The sequence below is a fragment of the Plecotus auritus genome (assembly GCF_963455305.1).
Source record: "Plecotus auritus genome assembly, chromosome: 4".
In the NCBI taxonomy this organism is placed as follows: Eukaryota; Metazoa; Chordata; class Mammalia; order Chiroptera; family Vespertilionidae; genus Plecotus; species Plecotus auritus.
In genome coordinates this window covers 168,406,227-168,430,037 of record NC_137775.1, presented here as the reverse complement: position 1 = coordinate 168,430,037, position 23,811 = coordinate 168,406,227, and the positions used below count along the sequence as shown (strand labels likewise).

General features: G+C 41.5%; 1 protein-coding gene across 13 annotated transcripts in view; it reads left to right on the top strand.

Annotated features, from left to right (window-relative positions):
• ICA1 (islet cell autoantigen 1) overlaps positions 1 to 23,811 on the top strand; it is a 112,801-nt gene that overhangs the window by 25,326 nt on the left and 63,664 nt on the right. For all 13 annotated transcript variants that reach the window (XM_080666790.1, XM_080666788.1, XM_080666795.1 and 10 more), the window contains exons 4-6: positions 1,311 to 1,383; positions 6,465 to 6,588; positions 10,688 to 10,886. In XM_080666790.1, the coding sequence (XP_080522916.1) occupies positions 1,311 to 1,383; positions 6,465 to 6,588; positions 10,688 to 10,886 (396 nt within the window). The remainder of the gene's footprint in view (positions 1 to 1,310; positions 1,384 to 6,464; positions 6,589 to 10,687; positions 10,887 to 23,811) is intronic.

Here is a 23,811-nt window from a genome sequence, read left to right as displayed (position 1 = left end):
ACAGTTGTCAGACTCACAGAACTAACACTGCAGAGGTGTGCGTTTTACTGCATTTAATTTATACTGCAGTTTTTAAAACGTGAACAGTGACAACAGATCAGATCCTGAACATACTTTTTGAATTTCCTTGCTCCCATATTTGAGAGTTCATATGTGTTGCTGGTTGGTGACCCAGAATACTGATATCAAGCATTTGTTAAGGCACAGAATGCAGACTGCTAATTTTCTATTTTGTTTGAAGGTAAAAGGTTGTTGTTGTTTTTCTTTTCTACACAGGTAGAGGATGCCTTATAATGAAATGAGATTTAGTAAAATTTATACTCTTTGTGTCCAAGTTTTATCATAGTTAGCATCCCTGGGAATAGTTTTAATCTTTTAAGTACATATGTATGCTTTCACTTTAATTATTCATTTGTATATTATGAAACAGATCATCAGTTTTGACTAAAATAGGGAAGGGCTTTTCTAATACCAGGGCAGTAAGCTCAGAGGGAGAGCAGGAAAGCCTGCCTGTTGTCTGCCAGGTTTTCTCATTGATCCCAGGCCTGGCCTCCGGGTTGGTGTGAAGTATCTCTTCTATCTTCTCCTGAGCTGTCTCCGTTTCTGAAGCAAAGACCAGGTCCACCATAAGTTAAAAGCACAGCCCACCTGCTTTTCCCTTCACTTCCTCTGTGATGGCTGTAGCATAGCATTCGGTTTCTTCTCCGTGTATTTTACGAAATCATTTGGGAAAATAGGGAGTGGTGGGGCTGCTAGGTAAACGCCGTGTTACCAGATGTCTTCTAACCAGACACAAGATTCAGCTGACTGATTTATCTTTGCTTTTTATAGAGTTGCTTGAGCATGCCACAGAGGACATTAGGATCGCCGACTAAGCTAATTTCATGTTTTAAATACGATGCTTATTTGACAGATTCCCCATTTTTAAAAGAGACCGCAAGTGGTAAAAGAAATAAATTAGATTATGAATGAATATTGGGTCTCTGGTTTACTAAGTCATCTAATTGGGCCCTTCACTTAGGATTTCTGTTTTTCAGCTATTATTTCAATTGTCTGGAGGAAATCGTCATTCTGCAGATCTTAATTTAGATTGCGGAGATGATGACTTCCAATAAATACAGACGATAGGAGCATACTGGAAGGCTTTGATCACAGTTTCTGTATAGTCCGCCACATGACACCAAGCATACCTGTTCACATGATCTTGTTTTTAGTGGGCAAATCAAACACTAGGTTATCTTGAGTGTAATTATTTTTTTATTTTACTGCTCTCTGTTTTATTTAGCATTTTGTTTGTATTTTTATTACAGCTGTTTCACTCAATTCAGAGAACCTGTTTGGACTTGTCTAAAGCAATTGTACTCTATCAAAAGAGAATATGTTGTAAGTATACCATAAGTACGAATATTGACCTATTAGTAAAAATGGGATATTTTGCCTTACTGTATCACTGCATGTGCGTAGGAAGTAAGACAAAGAAACTGCTGGTTAGGAGTGTTTGTCTTTGCTCTCTAAGTGGTGGGGAGGAGGCCTTTAATAATTTTATCAGAAATCCTTTACATAGGCTGTTTACCTTTCAATGCAATACCGTAATAGGAGAATTTTATATTGGGTCTCCCATAATTAAATATATGCCATTTCTTTTTCTAATTATAAAAAAGTTTTGTCAGTGTTTATATCTTTCCATTTTTAAAGTTTGAGTGTTTTAAATTGCCTTGGCTCTCTTATTTCTAATCTTGTTGTTTTTGAAATGACCAAATGGAGGGAGAAGGCACGTACAGTTAATTCATTGACAGTGTTTTATTGACAGTGCTTCCTGGCCAACATTGTTTTATTGGATGTTGGGTTATTAGGGAACAAGACTTTCCTATGGTCATCCCATCTTAACATCGTTACCAACCATGTTATCTCTGAAATGCTAAATATCAAGTTGTACATTAATATGTTTTTATATTTCCATTTGTAGGTGATTTTATCGTACAATTTCTGTATGAGACTAACTGGGACGTTTTCCTGTTTTTAACTGCTGACAAACACCTTTCTAATAGTCACTAATTAACAATTGGTCATTTTCCTTCATTAATAACCTTCTATTAAGATGGTTTGGGGTTAAGTACAAAGTCCTAGGACTCCGAGGTAGAATCCTGTAAATTATCAGTGCCACTGCTTACTAAGTTGGAGCGAAGATTTCTCCAGGGCTGTGACTCCGTAGTCTTGAGCAGTGAGGAAAACAAGGCACAGGACACACACCTCCACCACGTCCCACATTACGTGGGTCTCAGTTACAGGTCCATTGGCCACCTGAACACCCTTCAGGTTCTCCTTCCTCTCTGCATCTTCACTGCCTCTGTCTCAGTTCGGCCCACACCATCACTCTGTCGGTTTGCTGCATCAGCTTCCTACCTGGTTTCCCTGCCTCCACTCGTGCCTCCTCCAGCCCACTGTCTCCACTGCAATCACAGAGCAGTAGGTCGGCTCCCAGAGCCCTCAGTGGTCAAAGCTGGGACAATCTGAGCAACAAAATAAATGGACTGCGTTGGATTATAACCTGTAACGTAAAATAACTATCCATAAAATCTATATGGAAATAAACAAACGAGGAGGAGTTTCAGCTCCTCCCTATAAAATAACTCCAATTAACAAATATGGAAAGAACGCGGGAGCCACCAAATCCTCAGTAGGCAAACACCACAGTAAGAGTCAGGGCAGTTAGGCTGCACTGAAAGATGTTATAATTCGTGAATGGAAGTTTGAGGAGAAACTGGATATTTGCATAGTCTCGTGTATTTCCCCCCCACTCCCACACACACAACCCCTAAGAATTTTAATAATTACAATAGGGAAAAAATAATAATTTTACAGTAGAGAAACCCAGTTGACAGCATCCACAAAAGGGATATAGGTGAACATAACCAGTAGAATGTGTGTTGATATCATACTATGTACTCATACCATACACTCCATTTGTGTGTTTTTTTTCCCCAAAATCCATAACCCCATTCTCATCATGAGAAATCAGACAAGCCCACATTGAGGTAAATCCTATAGAATGCCTGACAAGTACTCTTAAAGGGCATCAGGGTCGTGAAAGAAGAGAAAGACAGAGAACTACCCCAGATGGAAGGAGGCTGGGGAGACCACAGCTCAGTGTTGTGTGGGATCCTGGATCAGGTCCCAGAACAGAAACGTGATGTTAATGGGAAAACTAGTAAAATTCCAATAAGGTTGTGGTTTGGTCCCTAGTATTGCACCAGTGTTCATTTCCTACTTGTGATCATTGGGCCATGGTGTCATGTAAGATGCTAACATTAGCAGATGCTGGCGAAGGGTATAGATGAACTCTGTATTCCACTGACAGTTTTTCCATAAGCCTAAAATTATTTAAAAATTAAAACTTAAAAAAAATGTACACTGGAACACATTGTTTCTCTGCGGAAAAGCCTCCCGTAGTGCTTACAGTAAGATCCAAACGTCTCTACCCTGCCTTATAAATTCCTACATGATCGGCCCCACTCGCCCCTCTAGCCACCTTTGTCCTTATCCACCAGGTGACCTGAGGCCTTTTGCAGTGACTGTTTCCTCTATGGGGAGTGTCCCTGCCCTAATTCTCTCAAGAGTGGCCCCTTCTTGTTATTCAGAGGAAACTTCATGGTCACCTGCTCAGAGATACCTTCTTACTACTAGTCCAAAGCAGCCACAAATCTCTCTTACTCTCTCTGGTACTGAGTTTGCGATTCCGTATTTTTTTATTTTCTATCTCCTGCTGCTTTGAACGCAAGCTTCCTCTGAGCAGGGACCACGTGTGCCTTGTTCATTTCTCTAAGATCATCCATAAATTAATTCACCCTGTGCTGCGTGAATTCATGCTGCCAAGCTAATTGCTTTTATAGTTCTTTAGTTGCCTTTTTAGGGCACATCTGAAAATCTAATTAGCAATTAAATATAAATAGGTTTTTATTTGTCTCTGAATTTTTAAACCCTAGGAAAATGAGAACGTAGTATAAACTTTTGAGTTATTTCTTACCTTAGAAGAATTATAAATGTCTACAAATTAACTGCAGTATTTAAATTGTTAAAATTAGCGTTAAGGAATGAACATCTCTTCTCAGAAAATGATGGCCATCACAAAGTAATCCAACCTGGAGCCTGATGCGGCTCAAACCCTTTCCACTGCCCTCTGAGCAACACTGCCAATTAGAGTCTAGCTCTCAAAATGAAAACTATTTGCCACCCCAAGGTCAATCCTCAAGTGCACCAAGTAACAAAAAATGATTTTTCAAATGCTTCTGCCTGCTTAGGCTTATTTAGGAAAGAGTGCATTTCACCAACCACGTAATCATCCAGGTTCCATGAATTGGTTTCTTCCTAGCCGTAAGCTAAGTGTGTTCGTTTATTTGTGACTTGAGGCTTCAAGGTAAAGGTGACAGTAGCCTCATGCTATTATGAACACGAATGTGAAATTCCTCTCCTCAGGGAAAAATTCATTGTGGAACTGAGTGAGTCTCACATTAGTAAGTGAAGAGAAGAAGGAATAAAAGGCATTTAAATAAAATAACAAAACTTCATCCAGCCAGTGTGGCTCAGTAGTTGAGCATTGATCCAGGAACCAAGAGGTCGAGGTTCAGTTCCTGGTTAGGGCACATGCCAGGGTTGTGGGCTCGATTCCCAGTGGAGGGCATACAGGAGGCAGCCCGTTGATGGTGTTTCTCTCTCATCGATGTTTCTATCTCTCTGTCCCTCTCCCTTCCTCTCTAAAAATCAATAAAGGAAAACACATTAAAAAAAACCTTCTTATAATTATAGGAATTTTTTAAAGCTATGTAGAACCATGGCATAAATATCAGATAAGCATTTAAAGTGAAACAAAATGTACAGGGATAACAAGGGGAAAAATTATAGTTAATCAGTTTCCCCAATGAAAGCATTTTCCTGGGAAAGCCATAGTTTTCATGAGGTCCCTGTCCTGAGAAATAGACACCTATAAACACTCTGATACCAGATGCTGAGGGGGCATTGCTGACATAGAGAATTAGGGATCAACCACTTCACGGGGGATGTAGCCGTTGAGCTGGACTTTGACCATGAACTTGATTTTGAGAGACCGAAGAGGAAGGAGGCAGTCATTCACCTCTCAGGAAGAATGGATTCTAAAAGCCTCTTCCTCCTCTGGAATGTCTCCAGCAAACCACAGTCACAAATTAATAGGGAGAATAGAGCATTTGACCTTCACCTTTGTATTTGTGGTTCTGGGCTAACATTCTGCAGCCATTCTTGGAGAGGTTGTGTCAGAAACAGGGGCATTCTCAAAAAAATCGGGATGGTTCATCAATACGGACCGGAATCCTAGTAGTACTTAAAAGGCAGTTTTAGAGACGCGTGATGTGTAAAAGCATCAATCCAGAAATGTGAAATAAGATTGGTCGTGTTCAGAGGATGTCCATAGCAATGCTGTGTTTGGACACAATGCTGCCCAGGGAGCTCAGTGTCACTCCTTGCTCAGCTGTTGGTGAGTGTGTGTTTGGGACCAGGGGCTGCATGACAGCTCAACGGCCACTGTGTTGGGTGCACTATGTTTGAGTCAACGCTCCCCACTATAGGGAAAAAGAGTGTTCTATTATAACTCACGATGCTGTCATTATCTTTGCATATACATCTTTGTGCTCATTTTACTACTTCCCTTGGATGTACTCCTAACAAAGTGCAGTGTCAAAAGTGACATTTATATTTACTGCCAAATCAGTCTATAGAAAGCTTGTGCCAGTCACTAGCTCACCAATAGTGTCATCTCAGATTACCTTTAAATATAAGGACCAATATAAATATTGAATCATTATGTTGTATATCTGAAACTAATATAATGTGTGTCAATTATACATCAACTGAAAAAAAAAGACCAAGATTAGGCATAACTAGGTCAGATTTTGATTATAGCTCTGCATTTAAAAATTCACCAAGTCATCAACCTACCCACCCTCACTCCTCATCCCCACCACCAAAGGAAAACCTGGGTCACAGATCAAGTATTTGAATTGCTAACTCAGAAAGCAGAGATCAAAAAGTCAGCAGGAGAGAAAAACAGAAGGAAATTGACCCTCCATTGTAGGCCGCCACCGAAGATTCCCACAGTCATACTTGACAAACTTAACTTTTTCATTTCAGCTCCAAACAGCACATTATCGGCTCGCTTTTCAGTACAGAGGTCATTTTCTGGTTCCGATTACAGGGCACCAAATGCACTGACAGATGTACTCAAGTGAATTTGATCCCTCGTTTTTGTAAATGGAAGAACAGCACAAAAGTTAAATGGAGGGGCTGGGGAGCTTACCTTGTAACCTGTCACTTGGATTTCATTTCATCTCATCTTGGACTCTAGAGGAGAGAGAACCTTGGGATTTGTCTCTGTCCTTCGCTCTGTAGTAAAAACGCTCATTGTTCACAGCTCCTTTTGGTCTTTTCTTCACCAGTCTTGTCTCAAGAAGAAAACGAACTGGGAAAATTTCTCCGATCCCAGGGCTTCCAAGATAAAACCAGAGCAGGAAAAATGATGCAAGCGACAGGAAAGGCCCTCTGCTTTTCTTCCCAGCAAAGGTGTGTGGCCTTCCTTGGGGCTCTGTTGGGGGATCTGCTGAGAATGTGGGACCCACTTACAAAGGGGAATTTCCCAGTGTTCTTTAGAAGGCTCCTGCCTGAGACTGACAGGCTATTCTGTTCTCAGTGGTTAGTCTGTTTGTATTTATTCTCTGATGAAGATAACAGATATGATTTTTCTACTCCCTATTAATCATTTTTTTAAAAATTCTTTTTCATATCTCTTCTGGTCTATAGGGGGCATTTTATACATCAGTCACTGAGGGCTGTCCTAGGCTCATATTTGACCTTGAGCATTGCTCCTAGCACTCAGTCTAGTCCCCTTCCAGCAGCTGATCAAAGCAGGAGCCTAATGAGACCAGGTGGAAGGGTTCCGTCTCTGCTCTCCGTGGACCATTTAACTCAGATCAGTATTGTTCAAGGCGCCCTGACCCATTCTGCTCAGACAGTGGCCAGCACTATCAACAGTTCCACCTGGGAGGGTGTTGGAAATGCAGAATCTAGGCCCCGTCGCAGAACTGCTGAGTCCAGATCTGCATTTCAATGAGATCCCCGGTTGACTTCCAGGCACATTCAGGTTTGAGAAGCTCTGGTGCAGAGGAAATTGTGCTAGGTCAGTGACTTCTTTTTTTAACACATCCATGACTCCTTTTTAGGATCTGTGTGGAACAAGCAGGAACCCCTGCATACAGTTGCACTTTGTGTCTGAGAAATTGACATTCCTCTCCTCCTCCTTCCCTAGTAACTGACAAGCTTCCAAAAATGTCACTCACTCCTATTAGGCATGATTATGCCTAAGTAAGGCTTCGAGGTAGTTTCCAAAAATATTCAGGCTACAAAAATGTCACTTACTCAGACTGTCCAACATTTCCTTCTCCTGTTAATGTCTCCTTACTGCTTCCTCTCCCTGTGGGCCAGGAGCAGGCCTGTTAACCCCCGTGTTCCCATGCAAACCAAGGAAGGCGGGGTAGGAAAGAGACCAACGAGGTCAGTTTTTCAGTGGTCCCGCTCCTGGGCATTTTGGTTCTTCTTAATGACATTTGGGCCCTGACCTTGTGGGCAGGGCCAACTTTCCTAACGGAATGAAACCATTTTTTATAATTCTCTACCCCAGTTTTCCAAGAAAAGTGTTTCCTTATCATCTTAAATGACACCTTTTAATCTTATTATAACTGCTTTTCCTTATAAAAATAATACCTACTCATTATAGAAAAATTTTAAAACAGAGAAAAACCAAAAGGACAGAATTAAAAAAACAAGTCCAATTTTAAGAGAGACGACCCATTTTGAACCTCTTGATGCTTTCTGTCATACACTTTCCCCAGCATGACAAGGATAGTTGATTCCTGAAAAATCTTTCATGAATTCTCATATGTTAATCATATAATTATTACTAATTTCAGTGGGAAAATTCTTATATAGACCTGCATGCCAAAGTGAACATCCATTTATGAGAAACAAAATGGAATCCCTGGACACATTACTACAAAAGCTACCATAGCTACATAGTTATTTTATAATATGGCTACCCAGTGATACCCTTTTATACGTGTATACTGAATTATCTCACACAGCCCACATTTGGTAACTTAAGTTTATATAATCAAACCTTTGGATACAGATAAAAGCAGTAAAAGAAATCAACAAGAACAATACAAATGATACACGAAAGCATCACTACTATAAACTAGCAATCTGCCTGTATCCATAATTGAATGCAGTTTGGACAACTTTGCAGTTTGGAAGGCGGTCTGCAGAGGGCTCTGGTTTCATGGCACTCAGCTGCTCACCAGGCACAGGGCATCCAAACCAGTCCTCCTGAACATGGAGAAGTCGGAGGATTATGTGAGACTCTGATGAAGTTGAATTCTCAGTCCTTGAATGGACATAATTTGGGATGTGCCCAAATTTGTTTTCAATATAAACAGCAACATACCATACAATGTTTGTATAGCATTGCATACTGATGATTTAGCAAATAGATTTTTCTGATCAAATAACACTAACCACCTTTTTTTATGTCCATATGTACATTGAAAAAAAACATCCATAGCATAGTTTTCCATTGTCTAGGCGTGCCATTTACATTTCACCTGAGCCCTCCTGTGCACTATTTGGGCAGGGTCATTTCCACCTTTACCTGCTCAAGGATAAATGCCTTTGGAGTCGATCTTTGGGCACTTTATTAATTGTTCCCACTATGAATGAAAACGTGGGCCAGCCTTTCCCTGAAGCTTGATGGTCCCGGTTATTGAGTTTTCCCTTGGTCTGGACTCAGTCCCTGGTACCACAAGGGAGGAGGTTTTCACCTTTCTGATTTTATAGGAAGTCAGTTACAGGGGGAAATGAGATGTTTTTATATGCCTTTTTCTCTTCTTCAAGATCTTAATCTCTATCATCATGTCATTACATCTTCAAAAGTTTGGGTCCAACCTGCCAACAGCCCAAGAAATCGAGAATATTTTATTCACAAGACTCTTTTTCAGCCAGTTTAGGAAAAGTGGCAAAATCCAAAGAAAGAGATAAAAAGAGTCCAGGAATAAATGGGATCCTTAGGGGGCCAGCTGAGGACTCTTTCTCCCTTTCTTAAAAATATATTTTTATTGATTTCAGAGAGGAAGGGAGAGGGAGAGAGAGATAGAAACATCAATGATGGAAGAGAATCGTTGATCGGCTGCCTCCTGCACGCCTCCACCTGAGGATGGAGCCCACAGCCCGGGCATGGGCTCTTGACTGGAATTGAACCCCGGACCCTTCAGTCCGAAGGCTGACGCTATCTCCACTGAGCCAAACCAGCGAGGGCAACTCTTTCACACTTTCAATAGAGGGCTTCCGTTTTATAAACATTCACACCAGCATTTGTTTTACTGACTTACTGGGTAGTCATTGCTACAACTGCTCATTCAATTTGATGAATGGTGAGTATTAAATTTAACCCGGTGCTGATAAAGCACAGGCTTACTTTATGGCACAACAATATGTCTTTGAAAACAACTCGCAACACCTAGGTAGGATGATGTGAGCAAGCTGTTTTTTAAAAAGTGCTGAATATGTAAAAGCAGTGCTTCATAGGCAAAAGGAGAACTAAAGGAAATAGTGAAAGGGATTTTTTTTTTCTTAAACAGTTTATTGCTGTGTCCATAATCTTAGAGTGCTATACACATGTAAGGCCCTGTAGACATCGATGGAACAGCCAAGATCTGACTTCAGCTCACTGACACCATCGTTCCCTCCACCTAGATAAGTTTGCATTTAAATTTAAATGTAAATATTCATCTTGTTTTTATTTTTTGAACCTTGGCCCTGCAACTTCATGCAGATGCCTTTTTAAATAGAGTGATTCATCTGACATTACTATTTGGGACAGTATTTTCTCCCCGTAAATAAATATTTTATCCAAAGTTTAATATGCATCAAGCACTTTTTTTTTGCCTAATAAGTGATGGTATGTTATAGCCAATATTATAATTATTTTACACCCACTTCATTGTATAATATACATTCATTTCTAGTGTAGTATCCTTAAGTTTTGTTTTTGTTTTGTTTTTTCATAAGAATCAAATCACAGAATCTACCAAAAGGGCCTGCCACAGTAAACCCTCAGTACATGCACTTCTCCCCCCTCCTAGACCAGGAGTGTAGCTCAGAATGGCCTAGCCATGGAGACCCTAATCACACACAGGTCCATCCCTCCTCAAAGGGCCAAGCTTCAGAGGAGCAGCAGGCAGGGAGGGACCAAGAGTAGACAGGGGAAATGTTATTCCTTGACCTTTCTCCATTAACACAGGGTTGGCTCCAGCTTCCAAGTGTTCTTTGCCCAGGCGTGAGGCCACCCCCAACAATACTGAAGAAAATACTTAGTTTTTTAAATAGAACAGTTAAGTAACAGTGATCTAAGAGATCAGTACATGGCTAATCATCTCTGGTTGACTTATCAGTTCACCTACATTTCGGTTATAATTCAAACATTTCTACAGCATCGTCTGTGTTCCAGGCTCATGTACTGTGCTAGGCTCATGTATTTAAGATTGGTAAGTTGTCAAGGATTCAGATCTCTAGCCCGCTTAGTTTCAAGATTGTGGCTTTATCCTCCATCTAGGTTGGCCTTGCGAAATCCTTTGTGTCGATTTCACCAAGAAGTGGAGACTTTTCGGCATCGGGCCATCTCGGACACTTGGCTGACGGTGAACCGCATGGAGCAGTGCCGGACCGAATACAGAGGGGCATTACTATGGATGAAGGACGTGTCACAGGAGCTTGATCCAGACCTCTACAAGCAAATGGAGAAGTTCAGGAAGGTAGGAGATTTTGTGAGGGTTACCAAAAAGGGTACCTGCTGGAAGGTAATGAGGTGTGATTTGAATCCCTCTAGTGAAGAAGACAGAACTCAAAAGCACCAAGGATGCAATTAATCATCACTGGTGTCTTTTAATGTGACAGAATACCAATTAATGTGATATGTAATTCTCTAAGGATACAAGTGAAGAGACAGCTGGAAACTGCTGGGACTTCGTTACTGGTTCTAATTGAAGTCAGATTTTTCATATAATGTGCACTTTTGGTAAGGCTGTCATTTTTAAATGCCTTTTCATGCATAACTTAAAAATCATGATTAGATCAAATGAAACTGGAAAGTGAGAACAGACTATTGTGGAAACCCCTTTTAATTAATAATGACTATTAAAATTAATAGAATAATAATGCTTCTTTGTTTTGTGAATTGGTTCAGAAACAGTAGGGTTTAGTTGTAGGATTAAAAAATGTGGCATTGACTTCATCTGTGATCCCTTCAGAAATTTGTCTGAGGAAAATTTATAGCGGAGGAGATGGGTTTGCTCCTAAATTTCCCTGAAATAACTATGAGCAGCAGAGAACCGCGTTCCCTTGTTTTTTTAAAATTATCTTGTCAGTTTAGCTGCTTTGGAGATTAGTTCAAACAAGGATACATCCACCACTAGGTGGCAGTCACGCACTGAGTATTTATGAAAATGCAGCCTTGGGTTTTTTTGTTGTTGTGTACATAGTCTTGGGTTCTTTGTTTGGTGGACTTAGATATATTTCTGGGTGTGAAAGAAAAAAAATAAAGCAAATATTGGGTTTGACATAATATTATATTGACTGTCCTATTACTCATTTCAAATGAGTCAGTGATACTGCTTAACAATCCCTAGATTTCTTTTTAAGCACATCATTGCAGAGCTGTGAATGGGAAGGCTCACTGGTAGGAAGGAGGTTAGATGTGGGATGTGTTGGAGGGGGGATGCATGTGGGAGTGCAGGGGAGGAGGGATCTTCTGTGGCTTAAGAATAAGGTCACCAATTCTTGACCTAGGTATTAGATTCATACATATTCTTTTAAAAGTTAAATCTAATTCTGGTTTGTACTGTAGAATCCCTCTCTGTGAAGGAAATCAGAGTCCATTTTATTTCTGATCACAGATGACCTTAATGTGTTAGCAGTGACTAACTTCTTGGTAAGGCAGGCTTCTGAGCTCATGGAAAATCAGAACTGAAAAGTTCTTTAAAAACGAGTTAGTGAAACACACTCATTCTATAACGGAGAATATCCAAGGTCCCAAAATAGTAAATAAAACTTGTCAAAAGTTGATGGCTACTAGATGTTGGCAAGCCCAGGCTACCTTTGAGATTTCCTGACTTTCTTATCAGGCACGTAATTTGGTTTGTCTTTGACACTTTATTTTGGGGTTGAAGGAGGATGGGAGATGGAATGGAGAGGTTAAAAAAAGAAAAAGGGAGGGGGGAACGTCAACATTATCTGCATGGTATGGTGCCAGTCGCTTTATATCTACTATCCTTAATAACCAAAACACAGATTTCATTTTATGGGTGAAGAAAATGGTACCTATTTTAAGTGACTAGCCCAGGGTCAGACAGGGAAATGAAAGTCAGAATCCTAGAAAATTCTGCATAATTTTTTCCCTAAGAGAAAAAAAGGGAAGTTGAAGAACATACATAACATTTAAAAGGGCGTTTTCATAGTAATTCCTCTCCTGTGATTTATTCATTCAATGAACATTTATTGAGCACCTTCTGTGTGCCAGATAATAAAAGTAAACGTATGATTATTCTGGAAGGCCGGAAAAGTTCATGTGGAATTGTGTTTATTTGGTTTTGTTTTGGAGGGTGGTTACTAGCTGTGGAGGGATGAAATAAAAACCAAGCCCTTCGTCATTTGGTTTGAATGTTGAAATATTACCCACTGTTTAGTGTGATCAGTCTGTTGATTTTGGGAAATATGGTTGAAAAAAATTCTTTGCCATAAAGAAGGAGCTGAAGTGATGCCTTACTCCAGTCCCATGTGTCCTGGATTTAATTTAATAGCAGAACATGGTGTACTTAGAATTTAGGGAAATTTTTTTTTAAGAAGTCAGATGTGAGTATATATTTGATGAGGCGGGGCTTTCCATGGGGACAGGGACTGGCCTGCTTCTCTTTACTACCATCACCTGGGGCCAGTCCAGCACCAGTCCCCAAGTTAGTACCCGTAGCGATGCCAGATTCCAGCCATTGCATTTGAAGTGCCAGAAGCATGTTTTCTCAAACCTCCCCAGCATTCCCGACACAGGCAACTGACCTTAGATGTTTTGGAAATGGATGTGTGTGGTTTTGCAGGTAAGAAGTGGCATTATTCATGTGTGGGTTGCTGCCCTCTTTGGAATGAATTTGAATTGTGGAATTGGCTCTTCGCTTGGAGTTCATAGCATGAAATTTCACTTTGAGCAAGCTTTTGTGTTCTGTCCCAGTTAGGACTTCATTCTAAACAGCTCTCCACTGACCTCTCGGAAAGTGTTAATTCTCAATCCTCGGGGTGAGAGGCCAGGCTGTAGGTGGCTCCTTAGGTTCGCTGTGGGGTGGAGAATGTTAGTCTCCCAGCGTCTCCTCCTGCCACCATCACGTTTCAATTGAGGACTCTTCAACCAAAGTAGTATTTTGCTATAAATTTTGTTCTCTGAATTCACACTTTCCAAGGAGACAGAATTCTAATTCATACCTTACAAATGGGATCCCCCGACTGTAGTCTTTAGTATACATTCATTCATTTATTCATTCATCCAACCAATGATACTGAAGTCCCACTGCATGCTGGGCTGTGTGTGGGATATATTAGTGAATAAACATATATGATCACTGCCTTCCTGTCACGTGTAGTTACTTAGGGAGTAGAGCAAGAGCTAGCACATGCCCCACCCATGCGGGGCTGCCTGCAGCAAGGGGCGTCCGACCAAAATGTGAAGGATGAGTGCGAAGGAGCTAGGTGGAGGGAGAAGGGACAGCAGAGCTGAGTTCAGGGCTGAGGAAGCAACTTAGATAAACACTTTTAGGTGAAAGCACTTCTGGGGATCAGAGCACAAAAGGTACCGTGGATGTGGGAACGGTGGTGCCCAGACCAGGGGGCCACTGAGGTCAGCAGAGGTGAACCAGGAGGCACATCTCCCAGAAGGCTGAGAGGGAGTGAAAGGGTTTGAGAAGGGGAGGGGCATGATTAAATTGGTATTCTCCATGGCTTAGATTTTTTTTAAAAATTGATCTTAGAAAGAGGAAGGGGGGGGGAGAGAGAGAGAGAGAGAGGAAAACCTCGATGTGAGAGAGAAACATCGATTGGCTGTCTCCCATATGGGCCTGGACCAGGGATCAAACCCACAACGTGGGTATGTGCCCTGACTGGGAATGGAACCCGCCACCCTTCGGTGTACGGGGACAACACTTCAACCTACTGAGCGCCACTGGCCAGGGCTAGCTCACTCAGAGTTTAACGTGGAGGATTGGAAGGACCAAGCATTGAGCCTGGCAGTGCTGCTAGGAGGCTTTGGTATGAACCAAGGGAGCCTGTGGAGTGAAGAGGGCAGTAGCCCAAGGAAGACACTGCTCTGACCTTTCCCAGACTCCGCCATAGCATCACTTTAATTACAAAGCTCTTTATTCTTTTTAGATATGAGCAAAATAAGTGTAAATAAACAAATAGCAAGACCCAGTGCACTTTCACCTCCAGCCAAATGCTAAGAAACGTTTTCAAGAACACACAGTAAGCGTGGCCGAAATGATGAATGAAAAACTTAAAAGCCAATGAAGTGAATCATCTGTTTCCCTCCTGGACCCCGTGAAGCTCATGGGCCAGATGACAGAGCTCTGGGCAGCAGCATTAGTAAGCATTTAGTAAGGGCCTGTACTTGGGGATGGAAATACAAAGAGGTGGGAAAGCTTGATCCCAACCCTCAAGAAGGGCCCTGCCAGTCATCTGTTCCTTCTCGAAAGTACCGTGATAAACAAGACACCTGGAGAGTGGCCATATGCAGCTCTTCTCCTCAAGACCGAATAATAGGAAATGGTAGATGGATCCGAGTGGGCGGGGCTGGGCCCGTGTGTGGTGGGAAGCCCCTCCTGACAGCGTGACTCACCCCAGGAGGGAAATGGACAGGAGGTTACACCAGGAGGCATTTTATGGGCAGTTACAACGTGTGATATATGTGCCCTTTGAAGGCAGAGTAAAGGGGTATCACTTAAAAATAGAAGCCGGCTTCTCGTAGCCGATTACATCAGCTTACGTTGTGAGCTCACAGGAGAGCTTTTGCAGCCCGATGCCCTTGAGAGAGTCCTCCTGTGGTCAATTAAGTGCCTTGTTTTTCTTGAAAGTGAGAAACGGGATGGAGGGTGATTCTTCTAAATGGAATAAAAGCTGTGCTAGGTGTAAGAAAATAGTTCCGAGCCCTCTGAAGAGATAACATGGAAATGTATACGTGGGCATTGGCATGAGTCGGAGTCCTTACAGACAAGGGCAAGAGGACTGGCGTTTTAATGAGGGCCATTTATTAAATGGCTGGATGAAACCCTGCAGCCTTTGTCTAGTATTTCATCACCATAACGCTGGAGGGGACCTAACAGGTAGAAAGTGGGACTGCCGCCCCGTATTCTCAGGCTTCTATTTAAAATAGTGTTCGATTTTTGAGCGCTGTTAATTCACCCAAGCCATATTATCAGAGGATAGGTCACTGGGAGAAGGCTTAGTAACAAATGGTGGTGGCTTAGTGGGTGGGGCCTTATTAGGGACATCAGTCAGTGGTGTCCCCATGTCGGGTCTACAGAGCTTGGTCAAGGACTAGTGAACAGCAGTATTGACATGAGAGTGTGTTTTTTGTTGGTGTTTTTTTTTCCTGTGGACAAAGACGGGTTAATTAATTTGACAGTATCATTAATTACGGCTGAAATCATTGGTCTTTGTCAGAGGTCGGGCTCTTGTAGCAATTGAGGGCAGGTCCCATGAGAGCCAGAGATGCCAAGTAAACACGCAGGAGTGTCCCCCCTCAGCCATCTCCCCAGTCGGTGAGAAAGGCCTCGTGTTTGACTGGGCCTTCTGGCTCTCTTGCTTAAACCAGAGTTCTGCTTTGGTTCTGTGCCCAGAGCGGGTCTGAGACCCCCACCCCCGCCCCAACAAATTGTGTCGATTGAGTGTGGAGCATTTCAGCTTTGGGTCCATGCAATGGACCAACACTATCTGTCTAAGCAGCATCCTGACTCTGGGGGCTTTGCTTAATTCATAAAAGTGGGGGGGGGGGGACTTGCCCCGTTATCACGCCTGTCTCTTCTAGTTCTAAAATTCTGTGCACTGGATTGAGTTCTTTGAGAAGGTGAAAGTTCCTTTTGCAAAGCTAACCCTCTTTATGCTGTTTCGTAACCCTCCATTTTCATTTGTTGGGTTTTGGTGTGTGCCTGCTGTTTGTTTTATTTTGGTTGTTTAACTAGGGTGCCTGCTTTTTTTGTGGTGCCCAAGAAGATTGAATCTAGCTGCTAAACCCCACCCTTGCGTTGCTGTCTCTTTATACTACCCAAAGGCCATAGGAAAAACATGCCATTTTCACATGGCACAATTGGGAAGGGAACGAATAATTATACCCTGCTTTCCTATCTGAATTTCATGAGATGAGGCCTTTGGGGCTTTGTGTGTCTTTATTGATTTCCCCTGCTGAACTTGGTGAATAGCAAAAATTAGTTTCAGGGTTAAGCCAAGACCATTTGGAGTCGCATGCTTGAAACAAATAACTCGCAGAGCCGATGGCTGACTGGCTGGCTGTTGCTCCTGGTCGGAAATAGGGAGGAGGAAGGCGCATGAGCTCCACGTTGGGATGGCTCTGTACTGTGTTCCCAGCCCTGCCTGCAGCAGCTGTGACAACTCGGCTAGGTCTGTAAGTCTGTTGCAATGTTCTCATCCACTAAAGGAGATACAGGTATGCTCACCACGCTCTCCTCCAGCTGTCCCATTTTTATTATTCTTTCTCGAAATCATTAAGCTCTAAAACCGCTAAGCTCCTCTGTAGAGACGTGGAGGCGGGAGCAGGGCTAACATGCCTTTTGTCAGTGTAGTGGTTTCCTCCCACTTCAGGCAAGTTCTGGTTTTGCTGGGTCAGCCTGGTCTTGTTGCTGTTGCATATTAGACCCTGGAAAAGAAGAATGTTTCACTCATCATTCTTGGGTAGTATTTACAAACTGATCATGGATCTCTCTTATTTAGATACTAATACTTTTGCAAGGGTCAGGAACCCATGACCCACAGGCCAGCCGCCTGGTTTTGCAAACCAAGTTTTTTTATTGGAACACAACCATCCTCATTCATTCACTTATGTCTGCGGCTGCTTTCATAACACCCTGGCACAGCCGAGGAGTTGTGTCAGAGACTGCTGTGGCCCACAGGGCAAAATTTGCTTTCTGTCCCATGACAGAAAAGAGTTTGCTGGCCCCCCTGATTTATAGGAGCCTCTAGTACATATTGAGGTTAAGAAGTTTTGGGGATTGAAACATTTTTTAATTATGGTAGATACACAAAATAAAATTTACCATCGTAACCATTTTTAAGCACCCAGTTCAGTAGTAAGTCTGTTCACATCATTGTACAACCAATCTCCAGAATGTTCGCATCTTGCAAAACTGAAACTAATACCCATAAACAACCAATCCCCGTTTCCCCTCCCCCAGCCCCTGGTAACCACCATTCTACTTGTGGTTTTTATTAATTTGACTACTTTAGGTACTTCATATAAGTGGAATCATGCAATATTTGTCTTTTTGTGACTTGATTTTTTCATTTTTGCATACCATCTTCAAGGTTCATCCATGTGTTAGCATGCAGCAGGCTTTCCTTCCTCCTTAAGGCTAAGTGGTGTTCCAGTGTATGTATATGTACCACATGTTATTTTTTCATTTATTTAGCAGTGGACACATTTGGGTTGCTTCCATACCTCTTGGCTATTATGGTGCTGCTATGAACATGGTGTGCAAATACCTCTTCCAGACCCTCCTTTGAACCCCAAATATATAATCATGATATGCATCTCATAAATGTTTTTATTATTGAATGAAATTTAATCCTGCCATTGACTGAAAATGAGACTCAGGCTTTGTAAGCAAGGAGTCATTTGACTTTTATCATCATCTGAGAAGGTATTGTCTACATATACTAATTCAGTTTATACTATCTAATTTTTATAAAAATAGTAAACACTGGTGTGGGTTTTTTAAATAAGCACATATAATACTGTAAAAGCTAATGTGTTGGCTTCAAATAGATTTTTTTCATGTGGGGGTTAGAGAGAACTGCTTCTCTCTTGAGAGAAATAATGAATGTCCGCATGTGGATTTCTCTGATCGTTTGAGGGGAAAGCTTGCTCAACTCTCAAGTGTCAGAGTGGACTCTGGGCGAAAGTGAGTTACCGAAAGGTGAACTGATCCAGCCCAAGATAGTTTTCCTTTTGCAAGGTTGTCTGGCTTTTCTCCCGAAGACTTATGTGTATTAGATGTCACACACAGGCCTGGTTGCTAGAATTTCCTGGGTGATAATGAACAAAACATACAGGTTTGACTGAGTAGAACCATCAAGTTCCAGATCAAAATGCTGCTATACCAGGAGCTCCATCTCAAAACACAGGCTTCTGGTGCCTCAGCGGCTAGAGTCTGTTGGATGGATTCATTATTTCCATGTTTCATCATGTTGTGCTTTTGGCTGCAGGGTCAGAAGGATGGCTGGTGCCCAGGCCACCATCACGCCCCTCCCCAGCAACCACAGACAATTCCATCTGCCTCTGTCTGCTTTTGGTAGCTGTTGAAGAAGGTGTCATCTGAGATTACGGTTATATGGAAAATCACTGTGTCCAAGGAGTGTGATTTACTAGTTCCTATCTTTCTAGTTTGTCTCCAAGTCTGTCATATCTGTATTAGCCTCTTCCTTTTGGTTAAGAGCTCAGATATCGTCTTTCCTAGCTAGTCTTCTTCTTCTCTCATGACAAATTGCTTGCAATTTTTACCACCTTCTAGAATGTAGTAGAAAAGACAGTTGTTGCACCCTGGTGGGTTAGCCCAGCATTCTCATTTTAAAATGTTTATGCTTTAAGGAAACCATCTCACTATGCTATTCTTATTTACTTTAAATGTTTTTTACCATTTTAAATGGCAAAACCATTTTTAAAAATGATTTACTTAGAATGTGAATTTTATTTAATTTCAAACAGGAGTAATATATCTACCATTTCCTGAATGGCAGACCGTTTATAATATTCTAAGTTACTTTTATTAGAGTTGGAAAGAATTTTCTTCAAATACATTCTTCTTTGCAATCAGACTCTTCAGTGACAGAAAAAAAAAATGAATGATTTGATGGTTGTCTAAATTGTCACTTTTACATCAGACTGGGTTTATAAATTGGCTATGGAGTGTTAATATTTCAGAAAGGAAGCTCTAAATCACAATTGCTTTAGGAAAAACCTGCATTCTGTGTTCATTTGTCATTAAGAAATGGTGAAGAGTTTAAATAGCATTTAAAAAAATGATTGAATTATTTTTGTGAACCCCCAGCTAAGCATTCCTACGATTTGTCCAAGCAGTGCTGGCCCCTTGGTGGAGTCATAGACTGTCATTGGATTCACAGGGTTCCTATCTCTCAGTGGAGCTCAGAATCCCATCATATCCCGAGTCCTAAATCTATCCACTCTTTAGTGTTTGAACTATCAAAAGAATGAGTCAATAGAATACTGGTATTTTCCATTTACAGTTCTGAAAAATAAACTTAAAATAAAAAGATATTTGCTGATTCCTTGGTCTCCAGGGAATTGATCCAGTCCTCATCTAGGAGGGAAATTAGCCAGGGATCAGGCCTCATGTTGCCCAAGTTATGTTCACAAAAGTGCACACAGTTCCCCACCACTTCCAACTCACTTCTCCCAAAGAGTGGCTTTACTCGGCTTCCTTGAATGAGTTTTTGGGTAAAACCTTAAACAGAAAACAGCTAAGTATGTGTGCTACCCTTCTAGCATAAACCTTTCAGGGCAATTCCAGGTAAATAAAATGATCCCTAGTGAAAAAAAAAAGTTTCATAATATAGCAATTATCCCAAACTAAATCATTATCCCACACAAGATAAATACAACCCATATAGAGGAGCCCTAAAATCTTAAACCGACCAATTTGACATGAACTCGGGAGCCCTAACGAAAAGCAGGTCCTCAAAAGGCCATTGGTATAACTTTGAAATGAAATTCCCACATGCATTAATGAGGCTTCTGTTGTTCCCGTCAAATGAAATATGATTTTAGGGCTTGGTAACACTTCACAGTTGATTGGCTCTCTCTATCCAACTACCCATCTATCTGTCCATCCATCTATTTAAATTCACTCCCCAGCTGTGATTCTGAGACAACCATTGTCATTGAGATGCTGATTCCTTACTGTGGTGCTTCTGCTGACTGCTGACATTGGAATAAGGGATACTTCTCAAGATAGATTAATTAAATAAACAAATTGAGGGATAGAGGGTTTTTTTCTGTTTTGTTCCTTTAAATAGTTTTTTTTTCTGGGCTTTTAGAGGTGGGACTCTTCATTCTCATAAGCAAAAACCATTCATGGGTATTAGATCATGTTCTGAGAGAGGTCCAGGCAAAGAGACTTGGAAAATACCCACATACAGGGAGGAAGAACCATATGAAAAACCCACAGGTTAATGCATGGGAAAGAAATTGCTCAAATAGACAGGGAAGCTGAAAAGAAACTAGTAGAGTAAAATATATTACATTTAGGATCTTTTTCCCTCTCAAACAGTTTCTTCTTAAATTAGTGGGGAGGGGGGAGTAGTAGGGGAATCTGGCAATAATAATTATTTCTGGGGCAGGAGACAAGATTGGGGAATGCCATGAGAGGAGATAAGAGATGAGAATGAGGTTGAAGTTTTACTGCATGCCTTCTTGTGCCTTTTTTTTAAATCCTCATCTGAGGATGTGTTTTCATTGATTTTAGAGAGGAATGAAGAGAGAGGGAGGGAGGGAGAGAAGAGAGAGAGACATCAGTGTGAGAAACATTGATCGGTTGCCACCTGTATGCTCCCTGCCTGGGGATCAAACCCATTTCCTGGCAGGAAATCGAACCCGAGACCTTTTGGTGTATGGGACGACACTCTAACCAACTGAGCCACCCAGCCAGGACTTATTGTGCCTTTTAAATTTTGTGCCATATGCATATATACGTATAAAAATAATGAGGATTAATGAGATTGGCATGAGAACTATAAGATTGGTAGAAGGAAAGGGATAATGATAGAAAACTCTTCAGTGGACAAAAACGGAGAGGATTTTTGTTGTTGTTTTATTTTTAATGAAAAGGGTAAAGAGGAGACAGGCTTTAGAGGCAAAGATGGGAGCTAAGTTCCAAAGGTGATGTCATAGGGCAGCCGGATGGAGGAGGTTGGTGGATGAAGTCATTTTTGAAAGCTATCAGCAGGGAGAGCCATGTGAGGTGGTTAAGTTGCTGAGGAATAAAAGGATCAAAAATAACGCCTGAGGGAAACCCACCAAAATCAGGAAAGAGGATGAGAATGTTGCTTTTAAAAGCCTTCACTGTTCTGAGAAAACTGGAAGAAGCATAGTTATACTTATCCTGAAGGGGGAAAGGTGAGAAAGTAAGCAGATAACTTTTCCCATCACCCTCACTTGCCTCCTAGAAGAAACATGTCCTATGTTTTGCACCAGTGAGAATGTAGAGAAAACCCTTTCCCAAAAAAGAATCAAAGAGGGAGAGGGCAGCTACTGCAGAGGGAACAGCCTCCGCATTTTCTGCCCTACACTAGGGCCTTTGAGTGGGTTCGCAGCGTCCTATAGGCTGACATTTGATCTCTTAACTTGGAGGGTTTCTGCTGGCTTTAATGACTTGTTCTGTGTTCATCATTCACTTCTAATTCTCATTCATGCTATTCAACATGCTCAGTCAAAATCTTTCCCTGCAGTGTCCCTCTCCACTCTTTTCTCTAAATCTGTTTTCTGCTAAATTTCCGAAATCTAGCCGTTTCATCAGTTCCTTTTTATTGGTAGCCTTCCAGGTTTTACAGACGAAATCAGGAGTATTTATGCTCCTGTGAGCCCTAATTTTGTCATTAAAATTTCCTGAGAAGTAGTATCAATTGCCATAAATCAAGCTATATCCCTTAGGCTTCCCAGTATTTATTTATTACGAGTTTATTTTTAATACATTCACAAGGGCCTCCTAAGGCTCAAGTTTAAAAAGAAATGGACATGCACGCAGATTCTAAGCCGCACATCGTTCTGTGCACACATTATGGATGGGGCTCCCACTAACGAAGCATTCCTGTCAAAATCAGATACGACTGGGAGGCCTAAGGACATGGGGTTTCCAGAGACTGCATAGCATACTCAGGTTTCCCTGGAATTTTATCACGGTCGCCACAAATCAAGTGTTTTAGAGTAAAAGGTCAAAAGCATCTTTAATTTTAAAGCTTTCCATATCTTCCTCATCCAGGCTGTGTAGGCGATGCTTCCTCCCGCTCCCTCCCCGAGCCCTGCCAGGAAAAGCCAGTGATTTGTAAATTAAAGCTATGTCAGCTAAAGCTTTTATTGGTACTTATTACCCAGGCCTCCGTCTGCTTTTAATTTTAATTTTCTGCTGAAAGGACTAGCTTTACCTTTAAAAAGAATATTTTTGCATGTCTTCCACTTTACAATAAAAAGTAACAGCTAAAAGTAGTGATGTGGAGGCAGACAATAGTTAGGTTTCCTGAGTAAGATGCCCTCTTCCTTATCTTTAATGTATTTTAGGTTTGGGCAAAGCCTCTTGTATTCTGGATTGACCTACTTGTTCTTCTCTGCCTGGCATGTCCCCACTTTCCCCACCATTCTTCAGTTTCAACTAATAAATTGTGTAAGTAAAGTAGACATTAGGAAGTTGATGTTAGGAAAGAGGGTTTTGGAAATAAAATGAAGATTTGATCAACTTTTTCATTTATGCTTCAATGGAGAAAATAAGAACAACATATTTTAAGAGAATGCTAAACATGAGTTGTACAAAAGTCAAAATACTGCTGTTTTTTAAGTATAAACTTTTTCATAATACAAAAACAGCAGCTATTTAAGCTCCACAGTGAACTATATGGTAGGTTCATTTATGCAAGCTATTTAACATATTTGAATTTTTTCCCAGCCTAGGGATTTTCTTAGCATTCTGCATTACAGATAGATGTAGCAGCTACTTAAATATGTACATAATGCAGACACGTTCTGATTCAATATTTGTAAAATGCTCTTCAGTCTACAATGCTGTTTCATAGTCATTACTTTACCAAGACCACACAGTAGTTCAGTGAGGGCACGAATGCTTCTCCCATTTCATAGCTGTGGCCACTGAGGTGCCGTAAGTCGACTGACTTTCCCCCAGCTACGTATATGAACAAATGTCCTCTGGTGCCACAGTCAATGCTCTTCCCACCACTTCCGCCCCCAGTGCCTCCTAATCTAATGAGTGGATCTGTGTGTCCTGCTAAGCGGCTGTGGGAGCAGGTATGTCTGTGGTGGGGACCCAGCTACACATTAAAGTAGCAGCCACACCTTCCAGCACGTTATGTATCCTCTGGACTCATTTTCTCTGACCCCAAGGTCACCCATAAAAAGTATTTGGATGTCTTATTTCCTTCTCACCAAGCCAGCCCATCAGTGTGTCTGTCCTCTGAACATGTAGTCATGTTTCTGTATTCAGCATTGAGTACTCCTCAGGGTCCACCTTGTTCTGAGGACCCTTGGGAGGTGAAATGGCTGCTCTCCAGCATGAGTTCCTGGGGTCAGGGCCCAGATCTTGCAGCAGTACAGTTCAAGCTCAGGGCCTCAAGTTGGAATGGATGATAAAAGGCTCATGGATGGAAGGTAGACATCACGGAGGCCAGCACCCC